The sequence below is a fragment of the Rattus rattus genome, chromosome 1 (genome assembly GCF_011064425.1).
Source record: "Rattus rattus isolate New Zealand chromosome 1, Rrattus_CSIRO_v1, whole genome shotgun sequence".
Lineage (NCBI taxonomy): Eukaryota > Metazoa > Chordata > Mammalia > Rodentia > Muridae > Rattus > Rattus rattus.
In genome coordinates, this window is record NC_046154.1 from 148,803,224 (window position 1) to 148,822,971 (window position 19,748).

Below are 19,748 nucleotides of genomic sequence, written 5' to 3' on the forward strand. Positions count from 1 at the left end.
AAGACAACTGAATTACAGGTGAAATTCTAGACCAGTGTGTCTCAACCTATGGGTTGCAGCCCCTCTGGGGGTCAAATGACCCTTTCACAGGGGTTGCCTAAGACCATTGGAAAACACAGATATTGATGTTACAATTCATAATAGTAGCAAAAATACAGTTATAGGTTATGGGTGGGAGTCATCACAGCATGAGACTGTACTAAGGGTCACAGCATTAGGAAGGTTGAGAACCACTGTTCTAGACATGTACTTTATGAATATTGTCAAGCTGATTCCAGAGTTTAGTTGAGGCAAAAAGCTTTGCAAAGACAACATCATTTTGGAGAAGAGCAAAACCACAAGACATTTTCTGACCCGAGGACTCACTGTTGAGCCACAGTGATCAAGACAACATTTCGTAGAGGGACATAATCACTGTATCAGAGGAATCAAATATGGAGTTCAGAAATGCACATCAGAATGGTCAACTGATATGTGACAAAGGAGAAGTTGAAATAAAACGGTGAAAAGTCTTTTCATAACGATTCCAGAGCACCTGGAACTCTTCACGTAGAAAAGCAGGATCTACAGCCTTGCCTATGTCATGCACAAAAACAAATTCAGACAACCATACACACACAAACACACAAACATACACACTTAACCATAAAATGCAGAGCTCTGAACCACTTTGGCAATAACAAGGGAGACATTCTTAATCATCTTGAGCTTGGCAATGAATTTTTTAATACAATATCAAAGGTGTGATTCACACATACAAAAACCCAAAAACCCTGATAACGTAAATTTCATTAAAAGTGAAACTTTCTCTGTGATGATTCCTGTTACTAGAAACCCATGTCCTAGATAAAAACATTTGCGAAATATGTGGGTGCCATGAGACTTGAGGGCAAAATATAAAAAGAATTATTGAAACATTAAGAGAATGACCTGATTTAAAAGCAGACAACAGTATTGCTGACCAAAAAAGACATATAAGATTTGTGCATGTGAAAATACACTCTGCCCAATGCATCCATCACATCACCACAGCAGTGATAATGGCCTAAATCTAAAATATCAACACCGTGCAGTGTTGACTGAAATGTGGAGCAACTGGAATATTGTTGGTAAGAATGCAAAACAGTGGTCATGTGAAAAATAGTTTCCTGAGTGGAAAACTTTCATGTACACAAACACTTGTATTCCCAGCTTGTCAATGTATAAATGGAACATGCATTCCATAACTCTCTTCTAGAGGCTCAGGAGTCATTGCAGAAGAACGGGCAGAACGGCCATAAAAGCCAGGGGGTGACTACAAGGAAATAGTATTTTCCAGACACAACAGGGCAACTGCACAGCGAGTGTGACATGACATGGGAATCTCAAGCCAGACAAAAATGCCATCATGGAGTTGGGGGAAGGGGGCACAAAGTCCCACCACTACCTGAGGAGTTATTAGCATTTGATAGCTACTGGAAGAGAAAGAGACTAGTTTTATTTAAGGGTATGACCCTTGGCATGTCCACTATGCTCCAGGACAGGCCCCACCCCCTCAAGTATTTGGCGCTATAAATTGTACTTGACAGACTTAACGAAATAAAAATACTGATAAGGACAGGGATGGTAGAGCTAGAGACACAGACGAGGAGGCTGAGGTGGAGATGGATCTGAGAAGGGCGGAGGAGTCTGTTAAAAGGTACACCATGTGAGGTTCCCAAAGAATACAAACAGCAGTTAAAGCATGCACAGTTTGAAAACGCTGGGTCTCTAACGTTTGCCAAAACAAAATACAACAACAGCAACAAAAATGTCTACCAGTTACCTTTGTGTTCACTGCACAAAATACTCTGAACATAGATGCTACGGATACAGAAAGGTCGGCAGCACACGCCCCAGGTAGAAACCAGTGCGACTTCCCCAGATTACAGAATCCTGACGTTAGCCCAGTAGATTACCCGACTGAACAGAAACTACACCTGAAATGGTTTTGGTAAAAGTATATATTTCTTAACTTCAGTACTTATTTCTATATCAAAAGCCATCAGATGACATTTAAAAAATCATTCGAATTCTTTCGTTTGATGAGTTCATGAATTTTACCATCAAAGTTTCTCTTTCATTCAGAGTGAGAAGGAGGGCAAGTTACTGACTCAAACTTAGTGTTAGGATCCTTTGGAATTTTTTTCAATGACTTCTGACTGTGAAACTTAAGAAAGGCCAACTCATAACCATTCATTTTCGTGAGAAACTATGGACTTTTAAGAAATTTGAAAAATACTATTTACTCCCCAGATCAATTATATTCTATAGACATTGAATAGTGAAATTAAACTGAGTACATATGCCACCAATATTTTTTCCTCATGAAAGTTACAACATATTGTCCACTCTTAAAGTAAAATCATATATACATTTTGAAAATTATTTTTTACTGTTTTCTATGTGGTCTATTTTTGTGTTCAAAGTATGTAGAGGGTTTGGTGGTGTCTGTTAATATTTATAAAGCACACCATAGTCAAGATTTACATTAGCATTTAAGACAGACATGCTAAGGGAATGTCAGTGTGCCCGCCGCTCTGCCCACCACTGTTGAAGCTTACTTGTAGCAGTAAATAGGTTCTACTGCTGGAGAGAGGCTAGAGGAAGAAGCTCTGACTTTGTGGAAATAACAGCTGCTTTCATATTCCAAGAAATGAAGGACTAACATTTTCAAAGCAAGGACAATAGGGTGACATTAGAGAAAAAATAAAAGAAATAGGTTAACTGAGAGGTTTAAGCACACAATGCATGGGGGTTATTTGTCCTACATAGAACACATCAGTGGGGGAAAGGAACTAAAACAGGAAAACACCCATGGATGGAGAATCTCCTGTTTGCTTGACCTTGGGCAGAAGTATGAAAACTGCCCAGACTGGACGCACAGTTACAAAATCGACAGTATGTCTGGGGTGGGGAAGGATGGAGCGGGCTTGTTGGTTGAGACAATTTCCCTTAGGTGTTCTTTGACATTTTCTTCTCAACTCTCAGCAGTGTAGTTAGTGCTGGGGTGAAAAACATTGTGTAATGATCAAAAATGTTAGATTCTAAATAGGATAATTTATTTTCATATTTTTCAAAGGTATTGAAGCATTCTCATATTAGTTATTATTAATTAGCAACAAGTAGTTATTCTTTAGTAAATGCCTAAAGGCTATGTGCTATGTAGACCATATCCTGAAAAATTAGAATTTGTCAAATAAATAAAATCTCTCATGCTTTTGACAAGGTCAAATATATCCACATTTTCCACCAAATGAATAGCAACAACAGGGGCGCCACAACTGTGCAGTGCAGTGTAGGTGTTTGTGAAAACTAGCGGAAATGGGTCAATCTACTGCATGAGCTTACAACCTCAGAAAAATGTGCTTAAGCATTGAGACTCCAGCCAGGACGAATCAGAACACATCATTACCTGCTGTGGGGTCTGTGACCGCCTGACTTGTGACGCCAGAAGGTGGTTCCTGGAGTTGGTAAGTGGCATTGGTGGACGGTGTGGTAGGGCTGGTGTTACTGCTTGTCATGTAGTGTGCTGGATACGGCGAGCTGTTATAATACTGTGCGTATTGACCCTGGCCAAAGCCAGGATAAGACGGATAGTCCTACCAAATAAAAGCACAGGAGAGTGGCCTGTTAAAGGACTGCTCATTCCTTATACTGCAGAGTCAAGTCATAAATGTTTGTGTTTACGTGTCTTTCCTGAACTCATATAAGCAAGTACACATTCACTCATGAGCTCAGGCTTGCAAAGTTTAGGCAAGCATGCGGCCACTCTATAGAGCTTCCACTCTGCACCACAGTACAAACAAAGGGAAAGCCATCTGAAAGCCATAAGGCTCACCAGAAATGACTGCTATGGACATTGTATAAAGAAAAAAAGGTTTAAAAGCTTAAGAAAGTGCCCACTCACATTTTAACATGAACAATTCTTCCTTTATGTAATAAAATCAAGTCGTATTTTTAAATGCTTCAGAAGTTGAATTGCCTAATTAAATTACCTGCTGTGAACTGTTAAATCCGGAGGAATTGGTGAGTGAATTATTTCCTGCGTACAATCCTGACGATGTGGTAAAACTGCTACCTGCAACAGAGCAGAGAGACAGCTTGCTCAGTGACATGCTCAGTCGGCTGCAAAAACATCATTCTCACGAGGCTGGGGTGAAGCCAGCTCCGTCTTCTGCACTGGAATCCACTGTCATGAGCAACATTTTGCTTTCTTAAAATAACTGACAATTTTAGGGGATGGAGAAATGGCCCAGTGGTTAAGTGCTTGGTGCTCTTTCAAAGTACCCATAACCAGTTCCCAGCACCCACATGAGGTAACTGCAGCTTCAGGGGTCCAACCTCTGGTCTCTTCTCCACTAGTAACTACATTCACACACACACACACACACACACACACACACACACACACACACACACACACACACACACACACATCAATATTTAAAAAGATGGTTGATTGTACTACATTGTTGTAAAGAAGTTTAAATTTCAGAGTGCATGAGTAATTCAGAAAAAAAAATAAGATCAAAGGTATACATTTGTCCAAATAACCAGTCAATAAGTTTTCCATTCTAGTCTGTAAAACACACTGGTTTTCATGTCTTTACATAAAATATGCAAAATATAAACGGAGCATCTTCTTCCCTGGACTCCTTTCTGCTCTCGTTCTTACTCCCCTTAGCCTATTTAATAAATGTTCGTTCTCCTTCCTTACAACAGCTATCATATCAGATGAGCATTTGCTTGTCAGAAGCCGTGTTGCTCCTCCTAAGGAGTTATAGTGCTCCCCGATGTTCTTATTTACGGGGTCATTAGAATGGGCCTTGGAGAACCCTCTATTTTATTTCACAGCAGAATAATGGCAGCACTTGAAATTCTTAATAACAAAGAAGATTAAAGGGGAGGATTTACTGCCACAGGTGCAGCTGAGAGCAGCACTGGGTGTCCACCTTGCTCAACAATGAACAGTCAGTGCCGTGCACACATCTCGCAATTCCTCCCTTCCGTCATGCTACTGCTGAGCTGTGCCTGATAAAAACACAGAAGTCTTCCGATGGCTCAGCTGGCAAGCATCTCTAAACTGATGACGCTTAGAAATGAACAGCTGTGTGTTTGTAAAGATGTGTCGTACACTGAAGTTCACGGTCACATGTGTTTTACACTGAGGTACACTGTCACGCAGTACCTCTTTATATACCAGACAGCACAGAATTTTACTGCTAAGAATTTACTCTGGGGAAGAATAAGGAGTTTATTTGGGGAGCTCGTTAGTAAAACACTTTGTCACTGCTTTCAACATCGAAGCAAGGGAGCCCCCGCCCTACAAGGGTGCTGCTCTGAAACAGAGTACAGACTGCCAGTGGAGTTGGTGACATGAGATTTTTTTCATTTTTTTTTTAAATAAAAGCACAAACTAAACCAACAAAAATGCATTTAATCATCTTATTTTTAAATACATTAGAAACGTGAAAATGTTAAGAAGTTCAAAAACTGGGCTGGAGAGATAGATGGCTCAGCAGGGAAAGGTGCTTGCTGCCAAGCCTGGTGACCAGAGTTCGATCCCCAGGACCAGAACTTCCTAAACTCTGAACAGATCACCTACAGACTCTAAAATATAATCCCCTAATTTTCAAATCTTAAGAGTGTTCTCAAACAACAGGTGAAGTATTTCAGAAAGCAAAACAGTTCTTCCATACAGGGAAAAGGGAAGGAGGTTCTTCCATACACAGAAAAGGGAGGCATTATTTTTTATCCCAGAACACACAAAATTCTCCAATGTATTTATGCATCGTTTTCCTCTGTTGACTTCCAAATGAGAAAAATAGTCCATCTCTTTATATATTAAAATTTCTTTCTTCTTTATTAAGCATTTATGAATCTTAAAAGACAGATCCAAGAATGTGTCGTTTTCATCGACAGGGGAAATATTTCCTAACGTAGTTTAAATGCACTTATCACACTGACTCATATTTGAGGTTTCCTCTTTCAAACGTTTTAAAAATAGCCATTCTCCCAAGTCACCTAAACACCTCTCTTGGACAATGAACTTGTTCACACTGTTACTACTCTACACAATGAGGTTCCAGCGATCAATCCATGTCAGTGTCCATTTGCATATGGCAATCATAGACGTACAAACCAGGAAGTATTGGGCTCATTCTGATGACTCTGTGAGAATAAAAGGATGACTAAGACATAGACTGTCCCCACACAGGACTTATCAGCATGATGTCAGTTTCATGTTGCTCCCCCCTCAACCTCCTGGCTGGCCTGAAGCTCACTGCAGTTAGCCTCAGACTCAGAGATCTACCTGTTTCTGCCTCGAGCTATACACCAACACCCAGTTTATTTTTCTTTTCAAACATCAGCTCTCATTGGGATATGATTTTTCCTGTATTTGTATATCAGAGAACAAGTACTTAGTAATGATAGTGATATACCAAAAACATAGTAATATAGTATATATATATATATATATATATATATATATATATATATATATATATAGTGAGCACTTAGAAATCCCTTCGGAAGTCAATCTAAATTTCTTCTGTATAAGAGTACTTTTCTCAACTTTCACTATTATATACATTCGATAGGAAAAAAATACTTTGGGTTATGACCTGTTACTTTAATTTAAACTATACATTTTTAGGTTATGACTTGCTACTTTCAGTTAAATGACACATTTTTGGGCAATAAATACTGACCTCCATAATCCCCACTCACCAAGAAAATGAATAAGATATAGAAAATATATTTTTAAATGGATGTTTTCATTCCATAAGTTATTCGCTGGAACAAAGTAGGAAAGACCATGGAAGCTATATTGGCACATACAGGCCACTAGGGCAGGGCCAAGTAAATCACAGTTCACTACTCCAAATGGTACCCAAGTGACTTTCCAGACGTACGCTGCTTCTAACACTGTGCACTGGCTGGAAAGCAACATCAGTTATAGTCATTTGCAGGCTGAGATCCATTCCACTCGGCGTGCTGAAGCTGGAGTTTAATGGTGCCCCAGTGGCCTCCTAGACTTAATGCAACTTCCAAAAGGATCTCAGTTGCTTCAGGGAGAAGTGTACATCCTAGAGCCTGGGGCTCAGGCCATTTTTGATTTGCTAGAAAGAAGATCTCAGGGCTACTATACCTGGCTTCACATGGAGCTTGGGCAAATCCTGCTGCTTTCTGGTCTGAAACTGCTAACACTAGCTGTTAGCCCCAGGCTTCGGGGGCTCCCTTCCTCCCTCCCCAGCCAGTGCTCGCCTGTTCTCTTCCCATGGAGGCACTGACTCTTCCTCTAATGAGCATGACAGATCCCATCACTCCTGACTTGAAAAGTAACTGTTAGTGGCTCCCTGTTGCCCTCAGGATAAAGTCAAGCTCCTTGTGGGGCTTATTTACTAGGTCTTAGCTGGTCTGGTCCCTATTTATCTTCTGGATCTGTTTGATCTCTTCCTAGCAGACGCAGCCCCACGCCCCAGATGCTCATTCCAGCCCAACTGTGACCCAGCATGCTGTTCTCTGAATGCCGCTCTGCACAGCTCATTTCTGCAGCCAAGTCCTATCAAACTTAATTCTGCACTGTCTAGAAACTTGCTTCTTCAGAAAGCCCCCAGTCCAGTTCTCCACTCATTTCTGTATAAGCCTAGATTGTTCTGTGTTCCATTCACTTACCAAATTTTTACCCATGAATGAGTCTGTCTTGGTAACATGTATGATGCATGTGTATATGATCACATCCACGGCTGTCAGCATTTTAGGCCAATTACTACAAATTCATCCATAAACAGACAAGCGGTAGTTATGCCTGTTAATCTTTCCCTATGAGATCGGAGTATATAAATATTATACGCACATACATGTTTGAGTTCATAAAGACACAGGGGTTAGGAAACTCTCATTTTTTCTGTACCCTGTTAGGTGAATGCACATCTTAACCATGATTTAATATCACAGTTTTGATTATCTTTTATTAAGTGCATTGAGTGAGGGAGAGAGGGAGAGAGGGAGAGAGGGAAAGGCACAGAGAACAAGTTGAGGAAGTCCGTTTTCTTGTCCAACTATGTAGAACCTAGGAATTAAACTCATGTTGTCAGGTTTGCCAGCAAATTCCTTTCCTGCTGAGTAAACAGCGGGCAAGGTTAATATTTAAATTCCAGATAAAATAATGACAATTAGGACAAGGTACTATAGTTTTTGTGGAGTCCAAGTGACATTCAAACAGAGGCCTGCCTGTCTTTAAAATCTAAGCAGTGCTCTCCTGCCTATTTTGTCTGGTTTCGTGGGCAGTCGGAAATTCATTGAAATATTCCCAGGGTGTCCTTCTACCAAAGCAACAGAGGCAAACAGAGCGGATCCGAGTCTCCGAGTGTTTACCCTGCATGGTGCCCAAACCAAGTATTTGCTCCTCCTTAACACTTCCAGTCCTACTTTCTACTTCCTCATAAGGGAGAGTCACAGGCCATTTTACACATGCGGAAAAGCCCTGGCATTACAGGAGATGTGGCATTCAGCTCAAAATATGGAGCCCTTCGTGTCCATAGTGCATCGACTATCAGAGTAGCAAGAGTGCTCTCTTATGCTCGAAACTATGCAATCAAAACATGGATGATGAATGGCCTTGAGTAATCAAGAGGCTCCTGTCTTGAAAGGTGCCTATCTGAGCTCTTCCCCAGATCCAGGAATCCCAGCGGTTGGAGTAAAAGGTTAGTGTGTAACTTCAAAGCCCACGCGCCAACCAAAACCCCACAGTGCCTGAGTTCTATCACCAAATTCACTACTGGTGCTTCGAAACCACGTAACTAAGATGAGCTGTCTTAACGCACAAAGCAAATAAATACACTCATTCGTAGGACTTGCATTGGGCATTGGCTGTTCTTTTCAAAACTTTTTCCACATTTATATATGTATATATTTATTATGTGTGCGCGCCCGAGTGCCACATGCAAATGTAGAGGTCAGAGGACGGGTTTTTTTTTTTGTTTTTTTTTTGGTTCTTTTTTGGAGCTGGGGACCCGAACTCCAGGGCCTTGCGCTTCCTAGGCAAGCGCTCTACCACTGAGCTAAATCCCCCCCAACCCCAGAGGACGGTTTTAACAACTTGCAGGAACCCACTGTCTTCTGCCCGGTGGATGCCAGGGATGTAACGCAAGTCATCAGGTTGGCGGCGAGCATTCTCACGCACCTTCTGAGCAGCCTGGACTGACCTCAGCTGACCCTGAGCTGAGCTACAGATCGCAAGGAGTGAAAAGCCCTGTGATGACAGTCACTCTGCCCACAGCAGTATCAGGGTTGCCCACTGGACTTCCCAGACCTTCCAAATAAGTAAAATGCAGCAGAAACATCCTAGTCAATGTTTTAGGTTTTATCTTACATAAAACCATTAACGTTACCAGCATGGAAAGCATCCTTGCTTCTAACCCACCCGGGGTTGAGGAGTTTGGCACATGCCAATTTAAGTGAGTTGTCTGTGACTCTTGATGCAGTTAAGAGGGTGGGGAGGGACCATCTTCTACCTGATAGCTTAAGAAAATTATATCTATTATGGGTTTATTTCTGCAAAAAGCCACAGTTTCTTTGTCCTGGGGTAAGAGACTCATCAGAACCAGTGGAAAGTATATTTTCTTTCAGAAAATCTGTGAAGGCCAACATATTTTCCTGTTCATTGGTTTTTTTAAAGTTGTGGCTGTTTATTGAATAGGAAGATTACATCTCTGTTATAACAAAATCAAGTTGTATTTTATCAACACATTTTAAAAATTCCACGAACTCACAAGGACAATGGAGAAAAGTGTGGGTTGCATTGAGGTTAGAGACATCAGAATCTTGGACAGGGAGCTGCCTCACCTTGGGTTTGAAGCCACCACACAGCCTGGAACAGAAGCCTGACACTACCCAGAAAGAGCTGAGAGCAAAAGGAAGCTTCAGAGAGAAGCAGGAAGGGGAGCTGAAAATGCATGATGGGGGTTCCCTTGATCCCTTCTTAAAGAACAACACGGAAGAGAAGCGACATCAGGAAAATCCAAGACCCCCAAAGCTCAAACGTTGATATTGGCAAAGCAGGGCCAAGAGTGGTTTTGAGTCTCCTCCCAAAGATGGAGACCGATGAGGGAGCTACAATAAGTTTGAGAGTAAACATGTGCATCTGGGCTTGGACATGAGTGCTGGGCTTTGGGATGTAGAGCTGGAATGAGGGGCTAGGACAGATAGACTCTATTCCCCAAAGTTGTCCATGCGTGGCCCACCATGTTAATTATCCAGAAAGTGGTCAAAGCTGTTCTGAAAGCCTCCTGTGGCCCTGTTCCTCTATTAATGCTTCTCTTTATTTATTCTCCTCACTCTTCAAGGCCTAGACAATCCTTGTCTTTCCAATAACCTCGGCTAGTCCTGTGTGTGTTGGTTATGCTCTGGGAACCCTGGCTCATTAAGAAATGCTATCATAGGTTCTTCTCTAGACCAGATTTGAGCAGGCTTTCCTTCATCTCTATGTCCTGTACCTAATTTCTTAAGTTCATTTGTTGTATTTATTTTGCACATGTATCTATATGTGATGTGCATGTATGCTCAAAAGTCTGTGGGAGCATGTCAGGGTATGTGTGCATGTGAGGAAGAGTGTGCAGTTTTAGCTATCAGCAGCATAGCAGAACAGTAACCTATGGTACCACCAAAGTCCAAGAGTTTATTTACTCTAAATTAGATGTTGACTGCATATCACATGTGTATTGATGAAAATATATTTTGCTTGCATATGAAAAGCTTCAAACTCAGAATGCAAGAATATTCTACGTTTGTATTCCATTTTGAGTTTATTATTACATATAGTGAGAGAGAATGGAACACAGCTTCATTCTTTTGCATGTGAAAGGCCAATTTCTCCCACCATGGGAGGAAAGACATCCTCTTTTACTGTGTATTCTTACCATCTTTGCTGAGAAATCAGTTGACTATTTACCTCTGGGCTCCCTGTTCTGTTTCACTGGTGTTTAACTTGATATATTACTGTGGTCTATATTAGAGCTATATTCGCCGGTCACTATAGCTCTGCAGTGTATTCTGAAGTCAAGTGGGATGACAACATCCCACCTTGCTTGCATTTGCTTAAGACTGCCTTTCCCCACATGCCATATTTATAGAGTACATTTATATTTCAATATTTCCTTTTGGTGTCTTGAGTTATTACCAAAATTAGCCAATGTGTAGGATCTTCTTCACATGACAAATGGATGGCATGCTGTTTCTCAGCCGGAGAATAGCCATTATTCCTATGTTCTGGTTTACTGTTTTCTAATCTACCATGCAAACTTTCAGAATCAATAATGGTGATATGGTCTCCGATAGTCAGAAGATTGTAATTGATTGTGGTTTATGCAAAAATCATATACACACCAAAAACAGAGACAATGACGTGTAGGAAATTTAATAGACAAATTTGGCATCAAACTGATTCATTCCTAAAAGGCTTGGCTGTCACTATTTTTATTAGGCTGGCACATCATAGAAGTCACCCAGAGATAGGATAACAGAGGCTCTGGTTTCTTGTTTCCATTGTCGGAAGCTCCTACAGAGAAAGGGTGGAACTTTTTCAACCATAGCAAACAAGAAACAGTCTTTCTAGGAGACTTTGTCTGACTCCCTCAGCCCTGCAAGTGTACCTTTAAAACTTACCATCCCTTAAAAAACTGTCATTAAAATGTCTCTACTACTTTTTCTCAGTTAAGAACATAGCCTATGTTGGTTTCTGTTCTGTGTGTGATTTCACTGGGAGAATGATGCCCGTCCCTAACTTCAAAAAGCTTTAAAAAAAGAAAAAAAAAAAAAAAAAAAGGAACACATAGGTCAAGGGTCTACTTCACAGAGAACACGGGCTCACATTAAAACCCAGAATCCCAGCCAACATGAGCATGCTGGAACCTGCTGGGACTTGTCTGTACTTCCCATGTTTTAGAGTGTTTTCTAGCGTTTCTTCAGTAAGCAGGATGGGGGACGTGTATTTTCACAGAAGGCCATTTGCTTTCTCTCCCTGGCTCTTTTTTGTCATGGGCTATGTCCGTCATCGGGTGCAATGTCTGTGGCAGAAGTTAGCACAAGTCCATGGGGGGAAAGCTCGGAACGCCAGATGGGCTACTGAACAGGACGGCCTCCTCCTGCATGGAAGACGGAGCTTAATGGACCACATTTCCCCTCGCTTCCAGTTTGTTTTCAAAGCAAAGTTTTTACTTAGGTAATAAAGGCTGTAATCCATTCATCTTTCCTGATATGTTTCTATATATTTCAACTAAAAACAACTCATACAGACAATAAAATTGGTAATGGTCACAAATTATTGCTAAAGCTAGATTTCAAGGGATTTCCATGTAATTTTCAACACTTGAAATAACACAAGATGCCAAAGAGCTGAAATGGAATGTTACCTTTTAAAAAAGCAACTTAGGAAAAAAAAAAACAGATGTAAAAAAGCCAAGAACTTAAAAATAAGTATGAGGTGACAGGCAAAGTAATTAAAGCAATTAAGGGGAAAATTAAAAATAAGGCTGTGATCTAACCATAACCTGCTGGAGGCATCGAGCCAGGAAGTGCAGTTCTCAAAACCCTTAATAGATTTTCTTTTCAAAGACTGACTATGCATTTTCCTAAAGCTGTATCTTTGACAAGAGTTCCTCTGGGAGAACACCATTTCAACAGCAAACAACCTGAAATATGAATAAAATAAGCCCAGGAGTTTCCAAGTATCTGGTAGATAGAAACAATGCTTCTGTATGTCTGAAGGGTCTTAGAAAGGAACTGAGCAGAAACAGTAGCAATGTCCTTACACCATTCTCACCTCGCCCTGTGCACTTACACACCCAAGCACACGTGTGTACACACACCCATCACACATGACACTGGAGAGAGGTTGGCTTGCACACACATGCACCCATGCACAAATGCATCCCTGTACACATATACCCACACGCCCTTTCACACATCCACATATGACATGTGGAGAGAGGTGGGGCTGTGTGCCCTTCGCAAGCTTCTGCCCTGACATATAGTTTCTCTTCACTGGTTTAAACCTCAATCTTTTTAGCAACACTCACAACAGAGAACTTAAACTTCTTTATCAAAGCAAGGGCATCCAAAGAAAAGAATCCGTTTCTACAAGCCTTGGGTTTAGTGGTTCCCTAGTTGTAGTTCCTCCTGAAAAATTCTGATGCCTGGAGTGGAAAGACAGGGATATCTCACAATATCACTTCTCTTGGAGAGCAGTGAAATCCCACAGAGGCAGTGTTTACCTCCGCCATGATAACCTGACATTTTGTCCAGGAAAATCCATGTACTAATAAGGACACAGGTTGCTTTAAATATATACTATGATGGTAAATTCAATGAAAATTTACTACATAAAATTCCAAATTCTTTCCCCCCATAAATCACCAGAGACTATAGATATTATGTTCTAAACGTGACTGAGCTGTAGATCTTTCCAACACCAACAAAACATGCACATGTTTTAGACATATTAATGCTAGACGCTGGGGAGAGAAATCTGAATAATGAGGTTGCTGCCTTTGACAATCTATGGTCCACTGAGCTAAGCTGTCATGGAAAGATGGCTTTCCTCACAGCAGAGCTGCCATCAGTTAAGTGATAATATTTTAATTTCCATTCCTTTTGTGTGTGCCTGAAAAATCATGCTTCCCTACCTCCAATAGAGAGAAGCTTCACATTCCCTACAATAGAGACTTTGGAGTTCTGTGCTAGATGGAGCAAATATTCTCTGTGGTCTGTGGTGTTTAAGTGGATATCAAAGGCAGCAATAGTTGTGTACTGTTTGTTTAAAATACACATATCCATTGGACGTTTGCTTGCAGGTCACCTGCTTCTTATGTAAAAGACATAGAAAGGTTTATGGTGTAGCTAGCAAGGAGTCAAGGAGACCAATCAGTGAACCAAAGGCGAAGAGCTTCACCTCATTGGTTTCCTTCCTCCTGTATAGACTCACATGTGTGCATGCATGAGCACATGCAAACACACTCAGACGACTCTCCCTTTGCTCTGCAGCCAGTGTCTGACTGGTGAGCAGGACTGAAAACTCTCCAGGCTTTTTGCACACATAAACCAAGGCTCTCTGCCTCTCCCCTTGTTGATGACTAGCCAACCCTTCAAGCCTGTTCAACCACAAAAGGTTCGTGTGTGAGAAAAGCCTCCAGAGACCATTCAAAATATCCTTCCAGGAATACACGAGAACACTGGGGAGCAAACAGAGAACCAAAGGAAGCATCAAAGACTTCACTTTCTCACAGTGAACTCACTGTACCGTGACTGAGAGCATGGATGCTACTGTGCTCCTCAGTTGAAATTAAGATCATAGCCTTTCACGAAAATCACAAACTAATTAAACAGGAAAGAATGATCTAGTGATCTTATTGCAAAGGGAAAAAGCAGATTTCTCAAATGCAGAGATATATGTCATGGAACTTTAGGGAAGTACACTAAAACAATAGCTGATAGCTGAAAATCCCAAGTGCTAGACTCGCTGGAGCTCGCTGCCTTGACAGAAGCACCAAGTGTCAGAGCATGGCATCCAGGAAGGACAGAAAAAGGCCATCTCAGCACCAGGTCCCACAGTGCAAAAAAGGCCACACAGTGATGAGTGAATGTGTTACTTGGGAGCTCTGAAAGGGTTCAAACTCAGATGGGATTCAGAGATGAGTTTTTTTCTGAAATATTTCTCGAGAATTCTAAGCAGAGAATCAACTGGCTATACGGTTAGTTATGGGCATTGTGTCTCTGCTTCCAGGACCACATGTGCCCTTCAGAAGGCTTGGAGCTCTGGCCTCCACCTTTAGGTTTGTGTGGTTGTAAAGCCTTTCCTGTAGACAAGTTTACCACGTGGCAGGATCAGACAGTGCTACGTCATTCTCCCTTGTAGTGCTAAGTAGTCATCTTTGAGAAGTTCATCATAATACACTAACTGAATGAATTGCTAACACATTCTTCAGGGGCTTCACGGGCTTCTTCCTGCAAGACGTTCAGAAGTTTTTGGAAAGATTATGATGGTTTATGTGAAATAATTAAAAATGGCGTGCTATTCTAAAGGGCTCAACAGGTGCTGCTCTAATTTTATGTGTGGGCATTAATGTGTTCCACTCGACAGAGAATGTTACGTTTCTACCTTCTTCCTGAACTGCTTCTATCTTTGTCTAATTTAGAATGAGTCTTGATATATAGCCCTGGTACAATGTAGCCTAGAACACAACAATCCTGCTGCCTCAGCATCCCAAATCGTAGGATTCTAAACACACTCAACACCCAGTCTGCCCCCGAGCTTCTGCACCATAAACATTCCTTGCTGTCAAAGTAGAAACATGACGTCACGTGTGAGTGGGGGACAGTATGGCTGACTCCTTTCTCTCACTGAAAGGCTGAAGTTACTTCTTTGCCAATGATTCTTCTCTGCTGTTCTCACTTGCCAACGCCCATCACCATGGTCACCAACACAACCTTTCTTCCATCCAACTTGCTGTTATTGCTCCTGCTGCTTCTATCTGCCCACTCCCACACCCCTGCCCAAACCCACACCCCTGCTCACTCACACACCCCTGCCCACTCCCACACCCCTGCACACTCCCACACACCCCTGCCCACTCCCACACCCCTGCCCACTCCCACACCCCTGCTCACTCACACACAATACCCCCATCTTAGTTATTTTCCCTTCATTTTGAAACATTACATAGATTTAGCTCTAAAATTTTTCGTTTCTTTTCTGGGTTTTTTGGTTATATTGCTATTGGAATTTTTGATGGTTAAAAGTTTGAAAATATATTTTATTAAATACATTAAACATCAACCATACTTTATGCACATATATAGAAATATATCATGTAAAATATACATTACACGAATAGCCTAGTCAGGGCACCAGTGGAAGGGGAAGCCCTTGGTCCTGCCAAGGCTGGACCCCCAGTGAACGGGATTCTTGGGAGGAGGGTAGTAATGGGGGGAGGATAGGGAGGGGAACATCCGTAGAGAAGAGGAGGGAGAGGGGTTAGGGGGATGTTGGCCTGGAAACCGGGAAAGGGAATAACATTTGAAATGTACATAAGAAATACCCAATTTAATAAAGATGGAGAAAAAAAGAAAAAATGCATTACACATACTAACACACATGCACACCTCATCCCTTTGGAAAATGAGATAGATGATGGTTCATAATCTGGAATTATCACAAACTTTTGATCCTCCTCCTCCTCCTCCTCCTCATCTTCTTCTTCTTCCTCATCAAGCAAACACTTGATCACTACCATAGAGGAGATAGTAAGGATGAAGTCACCACAAGACTTGTCATAGTGAGGTCCACGTGGGTCAGAGTGTTTTGGACATCTTAACTCCATCTTATTTTATTCCCATGGGAGGTACCATCTCCTTTGTGTCTACAAGGGGGATTGGAGGGGCCAGGACCATGAGGAGGTTGTCTGGCTCTAGAACCATATTCTCTAACCACGGTCAAAGCTCTCTAACTTCATCTTTATACTCTCTCTGTATCTGAACACGTTGGGACAGGTGATGCGCGCCTGTCCTCTTCATGTCAGTCAGCAGGACACTTAGAGGAAGAAGGCACCACCCCTCAGTTTCCTCGAGAGCCCTGGGTATCCATCCTATTCGTTAAAGAGTGAAAAGCACCTCTTGAAGGAGAAAACAAGCAACAAACAAACAAAAGAGTCATTGTAGACAGCTACAATACATTCTGACTCCTCTTCTAGTTAGCAGATCAATTTTTTTTTTCCATTTGGGAATTAAACTGATCGTGTTAATATCCAGTCTACGCCCAACCCAAGATGAAATAAAGCAAAGGAGCAGTGTTACTCTTTATGGATTAATGCAATCTGAGGAATTCTGAAAGTCATTTTAGAGATGGCACAAAAATGCTGTACTGGGGCCTGGAGAGGAAGACCCTGTGGTTACGAGTGCTTGTTGCACTTGCAGAGGACCAGAGTCTGGTCCCAGTGCCCATGTTAGGAAGCTCAGTCACGTGTTACTCCAGCTCCAGGGTTTCTGATGCCCTCTTCTGAACTCCATGGGTACTGCCCTCCCCGTCTCCCCCACACAGACATGCACATAGACATAAATAATTTTTTAATCTTAAAAAACTGTATTGAGAGGATACTTGGACTGGACCTGGAAGCACATGTATATAAGCCCAACACTTGGTAGGCTGAGGCAGTCAAATTAGGAATTCAAGACTACCCTGGCTATGTGTGTCAAGTCTGAGGCTAGCCTGGGCTATATAACGAGGCAGTATTTCAAAATAAAATTAAAAGGGAAAGAAAGCAGAAAAGATGCTGCAAAGTCAAGAGACTCCACAGGAGGCATACAGAGTCCCTGGTCACAGCAGAGGCACTCATGCTCCATTTAAGAGGGTTCGTTTGGAAGTGGCTGAGGTGACCCAGTTGTTAAAGTCTGGCAGCACGGGCGTAATAAAGACTTCAGCTAAAATCCCCAACACCTGCGTAAAACCAGCCAGTCCTGGAACAAACCCAGCACTTGAGGTGATGTGAACAGGCAGATCCCTGGGTGCACGCACGCACGCACGCACGCACGCACGCACGCACGCACGCACGCACGCACGCACGCACGCACAGAATCCTAAATTGTCTGCTTAGTGTGAGTTCTCATCTATCCCTCTCTGTATGTAGTGTGTGCGTGTGTGTGTGCGTGTGTGTGTGTGTGCGTGTGTGTGCGTGTGTGTGTGTGTGCGTGTGTGTGTGTGTGTGTGTGTGTGTGTGTGTGTGTGCACATGTGCATGTGCATGAAATGTCCCTGAAATCCGAAACCATCTGACATTAAAATATGTCTCTCCTCAGGCATATTGACAACCACTATTTCTCAAGGTATCTAAATCCAAGGCTGGGTGTTCTGTGTCCTAATACTTTATTGATTGACAATGAAGCCAAACACAATTCAGGAAATATGATTAAAAGAATGAAATACAAAAAACTTATAAGACATTTAAAACCGTTTGTCTTGGGCTGAAGAGAAGGCTCAGCACTTAAGAGCACTTACTACTCTGGACAGGACGCAGACAAGCTACCTATAACGGCAGTTCCAAGGGAGCGAAGATGCCTTGCTGACTCCTATGGGCACCAGTCATGCATGTGGTACACATACATGTATGTAAGCAAAACAGCCACACATATACTATACAATAAAATGTATTTTTAAAAACAATCACTTGTCTTAACACCAGATTCTCTCGACATCTGTGGTGGCCTCTCCTCAGAGGGTGTTTCCTTTCTGTTGCTTGACATTGCTTCTGCTCTAGTAGGCTGAGATGCCTGATGGGCAATGGGACCCCCATCCTACACTGCTTATTTCCCCCAGAGTCTGGAGCCAGCTACGGTGGCTGAATGTATTTGGTTGCCTCTCTTTTTGACAAGATCCTGTGACATATGCAATCTTCCATTGCTCCTGATCTGAGAAACTCATCAGTGAAGTGTATCTACTGCCTTTGGTTCTGCCTGTGTCTCTACTCAGTTGAAGTTCAGTGTGTGTACAGCCTGCTCCAAGACAGCTGAAAGGTTCCGGAGCCTAGCAAATAAGTAGTCTCCTTCTACCAATAAGTCCTGTCTCCTGTAAAACTGTTTTGTTCTGTAGCCATTAAACAGATCAAGAGTTTATAATTCAAGCTGAATTTTTTTTGTATACCAAATGCAAAAACAAATGGGAAAATTTAGTGGATCTTGACCAATAGAATTTTAACTTGGTATATGATAAAAACTAAACAAACAAAAATCATAAAGTATTCATATGCTTATGAAATAGTGTAAACGATCAAGAACCTAAGTACAAAAAAGCATTGAAGAAAGATGATACCAATGAATAGAAAAAAAATAATTTTATCTCCTTAGTTTTAAAACAGACATAAAAGAAATGAAGTTAACATCAATGTGTGCATTTCCTATGATGCACCATTGCTCATGTAAATATAAAAGACATTTTCAGGAAGCATAAAAGAATTTCCCTAGAATCTCACACTTGCAGTTGTCAAGAGAAATAATTAGAAATACAGATGAGGTTTGCAGAGCATTGCTGGAAATGCCCACTTACCATGGGATTGTTAAATGCAGTGCCCCTGAGTACCATGCAGCCACTAAAATGACATTTTAGGAAATCACTTATTGATGTAAATAGGTGTTTATACAATTGCCTCTGGTATATGTACATAGATAAGAATGGCGAGAATTTTATGTCATAGAAATTACTTTTGCTTCTTCACCTTTTCTAACGTATCCTGAACAGATAATGTAGTAAGCACATAATAAACATGAGAAATGAAAATCACGCAAAGAATTCCTTCAGCCAGGAAGCAGGAATGAGGAAGGAGTGAATTTCACTGTCTGCATCATAGAGAACGAAATTAGTTTGTGAATCTGATGTCTGGTATAAAAAAAGTATCAGAAAAATGTTTAATTATGTGAAACTTTTCTCCAGTACTGTACAGATGCACTTGCCAGGTAACAATCTGCCAATGACAAGTGATATCTATTAGTCTTGAGGAGGCTCTGACAGCCCATGCTTGCGCTGCCATTCTGCCTGAATTGTACCTACAATTTGTTTTGTGTGCAATTTCAAACGGAGACCCAGACACTGGTTCTTGGAAGCATTATCTTGAGGCTCCACTGGTAGCTATAACGGGATCTGTGTAGATTTGATTTGGTCTTTGGTAAGTCGATGAGTCA

The 19,748-nt window shown here is 41.6% G+C and overlaps 1 protein-coding gene across 1 annotated transcript in view; it reads right to left on the reverse strand.

The window, feature by feature from the left end:
- Eya1 (EYA transcriptional coactivator and phosphatase 1) overlaps positions 1–19,748 on the reverse strand; it is a 145,443-nt gene that overhangs the window by 84,110 nt on the left and 41,585 nt on the right. The window contains exons 8-9 of the mRNA XM_032906829.1: positions 4,017–4,099; positions 3,434–3,620 (exon numbers count right to left, since the gene is read on the reverse strand). Coding sequence (XP_032762720.1) covers positions 3,434–3,620; positions 4,017–4,099 — 270 coding nt within the window. The remainder of the gene's footprint in view (positions 1–3,433; positions 3,621–4,016; positions 4,100–19,748) is intronic.